The sequence below is a fragment of the Ixodes scapularis genome, unplaced genomic scaffold, assembly GCF_016920785.2.
Source record: "Ixodes scapularis isolate PalLabHiFi unplaced genomic scaffold, ASM1692078v2 PGA_scaffold1__304_contigs__length_218370807, whole genome shotgun sequence".
NCBI lineage: Eukaryota > Metazoa > Arthropoda > Arachnida > Ixodida > Ixodidae > Ixodes > Ixodes scapularis.
The window spans coordinates 121411711-121423665 of record NW_024609846.1 but is presented as its reverse complement, the minus strand read 5'-3'; the positions used below and the strand labels follow the sequence as shown (position 1 = coordinate 121423665).

Genomic DNA, 11955 nt, shown 5'->3' with positions numbered 1-11955 from the left:
ATCGGGGCATTGCCACAGGAACCAGCCGGTTCCGCCTGGATCCAAAATTGGGGCGCAAGTTTGTATCCCGTCTGGAACTGCACATTTCCAGGCTGGATACAAACTGGTGCCCCCATTTCGGGTCCAGCTGGAACCAGCATTTTTCATTCCGGCCTGTATCTAACACGGTGCACGGAACACACACACAGCACGCACAAGCACAGTATCCAGTGTTGAGTGCATCGAGAAGTTCTGGCAGGCAAGCGGTATCCGAGTTGTCGAACCCGTACGACAATGTCAGATCGGAGCGGTTCTGAACTTGTGGACAGTTCAAATCCGCGCGAATTCGATCTAGTACCGCGCGGTTCTGGGTGCGAGTTGGTGGGAATTCATCGTAGGAAACAGCGCGAAAAACAGACGACAAACAAAAAGCACACGTAACGAGCGCAGCGCTCGTCACATGTGTTTCTTCGTCCTCGTCTGCTTTGCGCGCTGTTTCCTACGCTCTTTTCAGTTTCGGTTTGGAGTCAGGATGGGTCAGCCGCGTGCCTTTTCGGGGAAAGAAAACTGGCAGCGGAAGGAGCGGCGACGTACGCAACAGCGCGAATGGGTCCGTAACCGCTGCAAAGCCGCTGTCGCCTCGACTTCCACTGCGTCGAGCGCTTCGGATTCCCTTGCCAAAGAGCACATCGCTCGCCTGGAAAGTCGCCGCCGAGAACAAAACCAGCAATGTAAAGGGCGCCAGCGGGCCAACGCCACGGACGGCGATCGTGCCACGGATGAAGCGCAAGCGCGAGGCCGGCGGCGACAGCACTCCACGCCGGTTGAACAGTCCCGGGCCACGACGGCGATGTTCCGGAGGGAGCTCGTGGGTTACCCGTTTGGCGTCACGTGTGCCGTGTGCGACCGACTCTGGGTCGCCGGAGACGTATCCAGGATCGGTGGCGTGTCGGACGAGAAGCAGCAGGAAACGGGCGCGTGCGCGTTGCAGCAGTGTATCGAGCACAGCTCCGCTGGTCTTCCTTCTTCACGAGAGTGGAAAGGCTGAACGTTTTTTGTGTGTACTAGGCTGTTCCGAAATTTGTATAGTGCACTAAATCCAATCTGTATAACTTGTAACGATACTGCATGCACTAAAGTTGTGCAACTCGTTTCAAGATGTTTTAACTCTCTGAACTCATGAGTTTGTGTGTGCGTGAGTGTAACGGCCAAAACATGGATCACAAGTGATTTTTTTTTTTTTTGGAACTGCACCCTGTATCGGCCCTCCAGGCTAACAATATTGATAAAAAAACAGTGTAGCAGTGCGTCAACAGTTCGAACCCTTATGCAGGCACAGCACCGTGATAGGGAACATCAACGTAGTAGATGGGACCATGTTTTTTCACACCAGCGAGCAGGATACCTTCGGTTTCATTATGGCAGTGTACTTCAAGAGCAGACCACTTGTTTTGGGCAGTTCAGTTTTCAGAGATACATTCCTTTTACCACCTTCCTTGAGATCCTAAATCCAGTTGAGTTCTCATAAGTTATTGACCTTTGAACCCTCGTGCCATCACATGTAGCCGGCACGCCGACGGTAAAAATAGTCCAAACACTGAAGTTGTGCCCATGATGCAATGCAATTACATGCTAAATATAAGCATCAGACGATACTTACGGAGTAAGGCAAGAAACGCGACGGGGAGAACGGAGCGACAAGTTTGAGTAGAGTTGAAGCCACCTAATGGCAGCAGCATCACGATTCCAAGATGGCAGTGCCCCTGCGGCGCAGAGCAAAAAGGTCATGTGCGCTTTGCTTGCGGTGATGACATCTGACCATTTCCCGTCCAACGCTTGTTTCTTTTTTTGTTCTGGAGCAAGTGGAAGAGTGTCTCCCAGCACGAGCTCTTGGCAAGGGTTGCACTACGGCGGCACTTTGTTACCAGTTATTTTACAGCGAAGCTGTTATGAGCCAGGATCTTGAAAAAAATGTGTCTGCGGACGTTACTCTCCATTGGTCGTGGCAAGTACGAATAAATAAAAATAACAAGAGGGGGCAATTAGCGTGAGTCGGCCTTCCTTGGCATTACTACAGAGCGAGGCCCTGATCCCTTGTTCTCTCTAGGCATCGTCCTCCAGGTCGTCCTAGGCATCGTCCTCTAGGCGTCATCCTCGAGGTCATCCTAAAAGTCGTCCTTGAGGTTGTCCTAGACATCCTCCTCGATTTATTTTTTCTTGCCACCTACGTTGGCTCACAACCTTTCTGGTGGGCTATCTGGCCCCCATACTGAAACGAGTTTGAGATGCCCAACAGATCAGCGGTCAGAACTTCAATATCGATGTGAAGTGGGAAACAGTGCATGCTCAGGCAAATGGCGAATTTCAGTTTTATCTCGTCTTCCTTATCTCGTAGACAGGGGGCATAAAACAGGTGTATCGCAGTTCCTGCTCTGCTCTTCGCAAACTTTATAAAGGGAGTAAACAAAGTTAAAGCCAATAGCAGATAAAATTACAATTAAAATATTTGCTGACAATGAATTGCTGCCGGACAGGCTAGAACTATCAAGGTACGAGTAGGTCACTTGAGAGCCAGTTCCTTCCAAGACAGCTTTCAACCTAATGCCGTAGGGGCAGTCTCCTATTTGAAAAGGTGCATCCGGGCTTCGTCTGCTCCAGTAACTACTACAGAATCCCTTATTTTAATAACATTTGATTGCTGGTATTAATGCCAAACATAACTTTGGTTGTTTACAGAATGTTGAACTTTTAGCAGGACTGTCCTCCAAGCCCAGAATGTGCTTTCTCCCCAAATGTTTTGCAACAACAAAGTGCCTATGCAAAGACAAATACAAACTCCGGCATTTTTATTCACTAATACACAGAAATTTCCGGCCTCTACACTTCACCAGACCAACACACATACATTCATACACACACACATTCCAGTTCGGTTTGACAGCAGCCCGAGGCATCCTTGCGAGCACACTTGCTCCAAGCGGCACTTGCAGCAAATGGCCACATCGCTCGCTGCGCAAGTTCGTGGAGTTTACAAAGTCGACCGCAAATCGTGACATCTTTAATTCGCACCAGCATTTGGAAAAACATATATGGATCTGAGACTACCTGTACAGAGCACACTGATGCCCAAGTCGAGCATTTTCAATGCCCGGTGTCTTCCATTATGGAGCCTTCAATCACACGTATAATATACATAAATGCTTTTTCCTATATTCTTTTCTGATAAGGAACAAAAATCATCTCTTCAGATAACTGTTTAATGGTTTCATAAACTTCATTTAGAAAAAGCAAAGTATACCCCTAAAAGAATAGCCAACCTTTTGAGTGCCCAATTAGATCAAGACCATAAAGTTGGCAATCAGTGGTTAAGAAACAAATCAAGGTCCTCGTATGGCCCCGAACAAAGGAAAGGATCAGACACAGCAAGCGGGCAACTGGAATCCTCTCGCACACATGTTGTGCCTCTTTTTTTGGTTGTTGCAGCCACAACGACACGTGAAAAGTGCTTGCACGGCACCAACGTTTAAAAAACGCACTGGCAGGGAGTCTCCCCCAATGTTGTGGCACGGGCAAAAGCGACTCTCGACAAATGCGGAGCTGCGTACCAGCCACCTTCGACACCCACGCGATTGCAGTTTCTCCCTGACCCTCCTGGCTAAGTCGCTGGACTAAGACGGACTATGAGCGCGGTGGCGAGCCCTCGAGCAGGTGGGAACACCGACGAGGGCATCGCCCTATACGCAAAGGGTTTCAACCTCTCCAGGCTGTCACAGCACGCGCCGCCGTTGGTCGAGACAGCTGTCAAGCAAGTGCAAGCAAGAGGAAGGGGAACATAAACTCCCTGGTCCCTGCAGATGCGGGACTATGTGTGGAAACGGAGCGCACAGCGGTGTTACGCCACCGCTCGGTCTCCACTTTCGACAGGGCTGAACGGCCCTGTACTCTTCCTAGGAAAGTGACCAAACCGACATGGACGCGTCGCAACACTGCCGCATGCCACGAGTGTTCCAAATTGTTCACCATCGCAAATGACGAAAAGCACCACCGTCCTCGCCGTGGCGAGGCTTGCGTTGCCCTCGCACAGCGTCCGGTGCTCCAACGAGTCCGCGCACCACCACGAATCACTGTAAGTCGCCGTCGATCGTAGCGGCACGTCGACTCGGTGCATTCGCTCGACGAGCAGAGGGGGCGGTGGTTTGGGGTTCCATAAATAGGCAAAGCGGGGCTTCCCCCGGACAGGGTTGGAATGCGCTGGGGCCAGCGCCCGCACAGGGGCATGCCTGGCGGCGTTAACTGGCCCGGTCTTGGTACAGGAGGTACGCCTTGAGAGCGGTGGGCAGGTTCAGTTCGGGCACACGCCCCAGCCGGGACTTGCCCACGCGCTGCCGAATCACCCTCCGGCAGATGTCCTTCAAGGGAAGGGGTTCCGCTGTGGAGAAAGACAGAGCATGGATGAGAAACTGCATCCTCAAATTCCTTAAGAGCTTCCACATCGGTACTCGGCAGCAATGGAGGTAGAAGGAAGGCGGTCGAAGCCGTCACCTCGGCCAGCGGTAGTATCATTTGGTAATTTGGGAACATTTCAAAAGCCGTACGAATCTGTTGTTTCACCTCTTATACTTCGAAATAGTTTCCCATCTTTCCCGTTGGAGCCCAGATAGGCCGAGGTAACCCTCTACTCACTGTATATCATAGCACAATGCAACCCCACGATCAGTATCCCACACTGGTAAGAGTAATCATCAGTGAGGACTTGCAGTGTTCCATGCTAAGCCTAACCCATTGTTGTATTTTCCTAGAAGCTAAACCAAGTGGAGCATTTCAGAATTGCAGCTGGTTAGTTCAACAGTCACAGATTATACCATGACATCACCAACAGAAAGGCACTGACACTATTATCCACAGCAGCCCAATAGCAAGGCCAGCGAGACATAGAGCAAAAACTGCTAAACCAACGGGTGCAGAACCGGGGGCACAACGAAAAGCGCGATGTTGAAATTGTGAACAATGTTAGCTGTGACCAAAACAAAAGAACAAAAAGTTTTATTAAGAACTTGGATCAATGAACAAACATGAAAGATATTAGTGCACCACGTACAGTTTTGTCATTGTACTGGGGAAAAATGACATGCTTTGGCGACCTAGCAGCTGAAGAGTGAACCAGAACAGCCCAAGAAGAGTTTAAACGAAGCAGATAGGTTGGTGCAAAGCATTCTTACTATCCAGTCATGCTTCCGTTGAAAACTATGAAACCTTGGAAAATCTGTACATTACCCAAGATTTCTAATACTACAGAACACTGAATTGCCGAGGGTTTTGCTGCAGACATTCTATGCAGGCGCCCTTTTCGAGCCAAATGCGCAAAAAAAAAGTCACCCCTTTGCCATACTAGTGTGGCAAAGGCAATGATAACAAATACGACATAGCTCTACCAATACTAGGAGCTCCTTTGAAAATCTATGGGGGCAGCGGCAAACAGCAACAGTGGCACCAGTAACGCAAGCAGATGACTCAATGGTCTTTGCAAGCAAATGACTCAATAGAAAAGTTATAGGCTCTGCAACATTCTAGGTGTTTGCGAGCCCAATTCTCCTATCGTAAGAGCTGAAACAATTATGTTCAGTGTGTTTGCAGAGCAGTATCCACTGATCAGAAATGCAACAGAAATCAAATTATAGCGTGCACAGAAAGACGTTTATTTATTAAGTAGGCTCAACACAGCTCAGATTATTATGTATGACTGGTTAGAGTCTAAAAACCGGAAAGAATGAGCAATGAAAGGACAAGACTGCAGCTTAAAAGCCAAAAACATTTTTCATGGAAAGAACACATCCTTCACTCATGAAATGGTAAACAATTTTTAACGCTTGAAGCAAAAAACAAAATTGCAATGCTTTCTTATTGGTTCCTTAGTGCAAAGATAAGCAAAACTGATGCATTCCAACGAGTTTGCCTGCTAGCGGAGACTCCAGGCTCGCCAGGGGCGCTGCAATTAGTTTTTGTTTGCAGGACGCTGTGGGAGTTTCCAGCATTGTTTAACAAGGTACTGTAAACAACTTATTTTTTGCGGGCTCAATATTTCTCGATTTAGATCAAAGCTGAAGTTTTGGAATAATTCGCGGGTTCTAATTTTCGCGACTTGGTAGGATCGCAATCTAGATTCCAATGTGTTCGAATTCTACCGGAATTGTTTGCGGGACCTATTTCTTACAAATTGTAGGCGATTCGTGAAATTCGCGAAAATTAGGTTCTTGCAAAAATTAAGTTGTTTACTGTATTTAGTGATAATGCAGGATGTGATGTTTTTAGTGTAGAGAAACTCTGTACATGTGCGGATATTGGATGGCGTGATGCGATCCTCTGTCGTGCAAGGTAAGTGCGTGTGCGCCTCGTGGATGTCTTACTTGTGGGTGCCATCTTGTGCGGTTGTAGAGTAAATGTGATTCTATCAGCCTGTTGGAGCGCGAGACGCAGTAGACGGAGGGTGCGGAAAACGGAACGATTGGAACGTGGCAGCACCCAGCAGAGCCCTGGCACCAGCTCGCAGCAAAAGAGAACCAACCACTCGGAACAACCTCAACCCGTTGTGACAAAGGAGTCTGCTTTTTGTTTTTCTTGTCCAATTTTCTGTCACTTTTTTTTTTTTTTAGCTCTTTTTTTTTGTGATAGGTAAGAGTGCGCTGATTTCAAGGAGAAGAGCGTTGCTGTATGTCTAAACACGTGATGTTTTACTCCGGCCGGGAGTACCACGAAGGCACTCGAGGTAGAGCAACGTCTGCCAGATCTCTTCCGGTCTGATGACATTGACTTTTCATTCCCCATCTAACAATTCCATGTCCAATTTTCTTTCCAGTGCAAAGAAAAAGGTAGCAGTTCACCGTCATAGCAACCGGGCATGTATAATAACTTAAAATAACCGGCTCAGTTGGAGGCACACAGCAGCCGGTAAACCGGAACCCACTTCATGATGACACTCAGCACCAGTAGCTCACATTTACATTTCAGGGAAGCTGGCACTAAGGGTTCTCATGCTGAACTTGCAGGAAGCCAAGAGTTTGCCAGAGTATTTACAGGGGACTGTCGACCATTGGATATTCTCAATACTGTATTTATTGGAAGACAGGTTGACAGAGCTTTCTTTTTTTACTCCAGCACTGCTCTTTCCAATTGAGGGTTGAGCAAAGACTGCAATCAAAAAAGGTCGACCCATAACAGTGAGCACGAATTCCCAGCTTATTAATATATTTGAGGTGCTCCCTCACGTCAGCCGCCACTCCAAGCCCGGCGTGCAAAGCGGTGAAACCTGACCCTTGTCCATCTGTGTAAAGTGGTGAAGCTCGACACTCAAGTGTTAATGCAAGCAACGCAATGCAATAGTCACAGTGGGAAGAAGTCCCGTGACTACCGTATTTGCTCGCATAATGAATGCACTTTTATTCCCGAAAAATTGACGCATATTTGAGGGGTGCGTTTATTATGCGGGATAAAAGTTTGTGCATTGCGTCAATGTCACTTTAGGTGCCCATCTGACAGGGCAGGGTACTGTGGCATGTCTCTACCGACGGAGGTACACCCATGGCTGCTTGTGAGTGTGTTATGGTAACCATGCTCTACAAATTGCTAAATTTTTTTAAAGCGCCTTTGGCACTCTTTTTGCCCAAGAAAAAGCGCCCAAACTGTTCCTAGGTCTAACCACCTTCGAAATTTCACTGCCCAAAAGTGGACCACAGATGATGGCAGGTTTATTGATGGACAAAACATCTCCGGGGGCTAGGCAATCGCTCGACCCCAGCTTTGCTAGCTGTGCACGCCGCTTGATTCCACAGCTGATCAATCCAGCAACTTGCGGCTAGCAGTTGTAACACGCCCGTATACAGTGTACTCGAGGCTTGGCTTGGCTTCGACTGCCCGCTTGGCAGCTGGCCGGGTCAAATGCAGTTTGAGGCTCACAGAGCTAAAGACTGAAGGTGCGTTCATTGCGAGCGGGGGAAAAACAAAATCCAAATACTAATGACTGTTGTAGGGGGTGCATTCTTTATGCGAGTGAATACAGTATCTCACATTGCGTCGGCAGACGGGCTTGATTATGCCGGAAGTTAAGGTGAGGACGCTGCGAAATAAAGGCTCGTACAAATTTTCTTTCTTGAAGTTACTTCAAAATTAGGGCCGATTTATATTTTAATAGTTTTGTAATATTTTCGGCAAGACTAGTAGGGGGTCGGTGTGCAATCAAAATCGACCTGCATCAGTGCAAATATGGCTCCCGCCCTGTACATAAAATGCTTGCCAGTTGAGGCATAGTTGATGTGTGGCTCAGCTGCATAGTGATTCATCACTGTGAGCATAAAGGTCCCCTTTTTTTTATAATAAGTGCACCTTTCATTTGAGGCGATTTATGTGTTTTCACGCACAGGAGCATCTATCGAAACCGCATTTTAAAATCCCCCAACTTCTGTTTTTCTACACTGCTTGTGTTGAATTACCAGACAAATATGGTTCGGCAACAATGCCAAGAACCATGTCAGAGATGTGAATAGTGACCTGCGACTTGCAATAAATATTGACTCATATTTAGTGGCCTGCGACTTTCAATAAATATTTACTCATAATAAAGGCTTTTGTTTGGTACTTGCGCAATTCCTGACCGACCAATAGCACGACCGATACTCTAAAAGTTGTGGCCAGTTTTTCGAAACATACGTCTAAAAGAGGTTAGAAACAAAATTACACGTTCCGTGAGACTTCCCAGACTCTCTCAATTTTTTGTACCAAAGTCCTTCAATCAATTTCTTTCACGTCCCCGAGCCCACCAAGATTATCCGACGTTTATTCGGCATGTGTACTAAAAGTGTTAAACAGAATACAAGCAGAAACTTGCAATAACTAGACACTCCTTTTTTTCACATTCTACAATCGCATCTCAATAATTCGAACTCGAGGGGACTCAAAATATGTTCGAATTAAACGGAGCTTGAATTAAAGAAAGCTCATTAAATGGAGTACTTACGAGCAGCACTGCATTGGGTGGCGCATGTGCACTGAGCTAACACATCAGTGACGAGTTCCGGGACATTTATTTGCACCGATCACCAACGGAAGTAATCCGTGATGCATGCCTGTGCGCGGTTCCTCAGTCGTGAATCAACAGCATCGCTCGGAGCTTAGAGACTAGCTCAAACGCGGCATCAGCATTCTCTTGGCACGAGAAGTAGCGCGCGGTTGTGTACAGCGCCGACGCTACGTCAGTTGCACTAGGTGGGGGCATTTCCTCGCTGGCATCAGAATCTTCGCCACTAAGGGTTGAAGGGTCTTCAGGTGTGGCCTGTTGAAGGCACGTAGCCTGAATGATCTTGGCGTCAGTTATCCATGATGCCTGGAATCCAGATAACGTCGATCGCATGCCCACTGAAAACATGCCGAAGCGCAGCAACGCGAGAGTGCAAGCCAAGAAACGTAACTGTCCGCGCCCACCGAAAACACGCCGAACCGCAGCAACACGCGGGTGCAAGGCAATAAATGTAACTGTCGCGCTCGAAACCAAAAACATGGCAAAGCGCAGCAGCGCGCAAGTGCAAGGCAAGAAACGTAACTGTCCGCAGCCATTGAAAACATGCCGAACTGCAGCAACGCGCAAGTTCAAGGAAAGAAACGTAACTATCGCACTTCCGCCGAAAACACGCCGAAGAGCAGCGCGCAGCACCATCACCATGGAAGAAAGAAAACGACAACAGCCTCTGCCAGCATCGCACCGCTCATCGCAGCATTCGAGGTCACTACGTCATCGGTTGTCATGATTACTTGGAATTGAAGTCGGGACTAGCAGCTGGCAAACGGCGTAGCACGGCCTCACGGCCGGGTCGGAGGTGCTGCCGCGTGAGTTAACCCACTCCTGAGAGCATGGTCGGCGGCATGGGATGTTCAAATTAACCGGCGCGAACGGCGCACATTGAAATACATATAGTGTAAACTGGACCACACCGTCACTTCGAATAAACCGAAAGTTTGAATTTAGCGTGTTCGAATTAACAAGATTCGACTGTACTTCCCAACACGTTGCGCACGTGCACAACAAAATTCTAAAGTGTAAATTACCCCAAAATTTGAAACGTAGGCGTACAACCCGACAGCAATTATGTTTACAATACTGTATTTGCACGAATATAACGCAAGAGCAGATTTTGATGCTCTCAAAAAGAAAAAAAAAATAGTATTACTATTATAACGCGAGCCGAGGCCGCCTCAATTTCTCTCACTTGCAAGCATAGCAGAAGTGAAACGTCAATGGAAATAGAAGAAATATCAGTTTATGTCTTGACTGCACTCATCCTGACTTGCTCAGGTCCTTCCGTTTACAATCCACTTGGCGACTACGCAGATAAGCAGCAGCACGACACCACTTGTCAGGTAGTTCCATTTTCTTCGGCGGCGTGAGCTCCGCGGCAGCCCACAATCCAAGCAAGGCACGAAGCAGAAGCACCAACACACAAGCACTAGACCACTCTGGAGCAGAAATTAAAAAATGCACAGGCAGAAAAAAGACTGCTGAACCCGATACACGATCACACATCTTGTTCTGATCCCTCTGCATGAACAAACACCTCGTGTTGCATGATTACGTAAACGTGGTCGGTGGTCTTGGCTTGGCTTGTGCTTTGACTTGACTTGACTTGGCCTGGCTTGGCTCAAATTGGCCAGTGCCCGCATTCCCGCATGGCGCGCGCTGAGTTTCTACTGCGGCGTGCTTCTGTTGCAGTGCGCATGCGTTGTACAAACACAAAAGTGCCTCTGCTGCAGCGTTCGTGCGTTGTACAAACACAAAAGCGATAAAAATGCTTTTTTATGTCTTTTATTCACCCCTTCACGTGGCCCAATAGCAAATAAATTCCCTTCCACACCCCTACTTCTTTTCCCACCGGATCTCCTGCATTCAGCAGGAGGGACAGCCTTCTCCTCGGGCTTTCTCCAGACTCGCGCGCCTCGTGGCTGAACACGATTCCGAATATAATGTGAGGTGCGTTTTGAAGCCCGTAATTCAGAAAAAACACTCGCGTTATATTCGTGCAAGTACGGTAACTGGAGGTCCCTCCATCATCTCTCAAGGCAGCAGAAGCCTTTCCTTGACATAGAGAACACGGAGCCTTGAACGCGTTTATTGACTGGTGTGTTTATCGTCCCATCCTGCCTGTAAGGATCAGAGTGTATATTCGATTTATATTCAAAGGGGAGGATTTCCGGCGTTGCCGGGAAATCCTCCACTTCGAGGAGAGGGGGGCCGCTGGTGCGTGGGAAAGGGCAAATGACGTCTCCGCGACTCCGCAAGCGCACGTGGCGCTGTCGCGCGAAAGGAATGTGTCCCCTCGGGAAAAGACCCTCGAGGAGGGGGACGAGAGTTGGGTGGGAGAAGTCCCGAAGTTCGGTTGCGGACGTGTGCCGTCCACTGGCCCTTCGTAAATAAATGTAAAGTTATCCCATCAACTCGTCGTCGCTGCCACTGCCTCGCCATCAAAGTCACCAGCCGCGATCGGAGAGAGGACCTCCAACAACTGGTGCCTCTCCCCACCCCAAAAAGAACCTTACTCCGCCCATGCATCGAAAAAGGTCCCGAAGTGGCAACAAATTACGTCGCAGGTGCCTGTGCGTCGTGCCGTCGGATGTCGCAATCCCGGCGGCCGGCGTAGAAATGCCGGCGAGAAGGACGAGCGGGCGCAAGGGTCGCTCTCGCCACGGCGTCCCAACTTATTGCTGCTGAAGCTCCGAGAGCGAGCAAGAGCAGAACGGGTGTCTGTGGTGTTCATCTCTGCCGATTGTGCCACCGTCCAGATCGTGGCAGGCTAGAACGCGACACTTATGCAACAACGTCGGACAGAAATCGAGGGGCCATGTTTGAGGATGCAGCGAATGCCGCAATCGGAGACGCGTTTTGGGCGCGACGCCCACAGCGCGAAAAAACCGGCGTCCCCTCCCCCCCAAACTCAC

General features: G+C 48.7%; 1 protein-coding gene across 2 annotated transcripts in view; it reads right to left on the bottom strand.

The window, feature by feature from the left end:
- Positions 1-2810: 2810 nt before the first annotated feature.
- The window catches only part of LOC8038030 (SPRY domain-containing SOCS box protein 1), a 98061-nt gene continuing 88916 nt past the window's right edge, over positions 2811-11955 (bottom strand). For both annotated transcript variants that reach the window (XM_040498808.2, XM_029970438.4), the window contains exon 6: positions 2811-4408. In XM_040498808.2, coding sequence (XP_040354742.1) covers positions 4269-4408 — 140 coding nt within the window. In that variant the 3' untranslated portion in view covers positions 2811-4268. The remainder of the gene's footprint in view (positions 4409-11955) is intronic.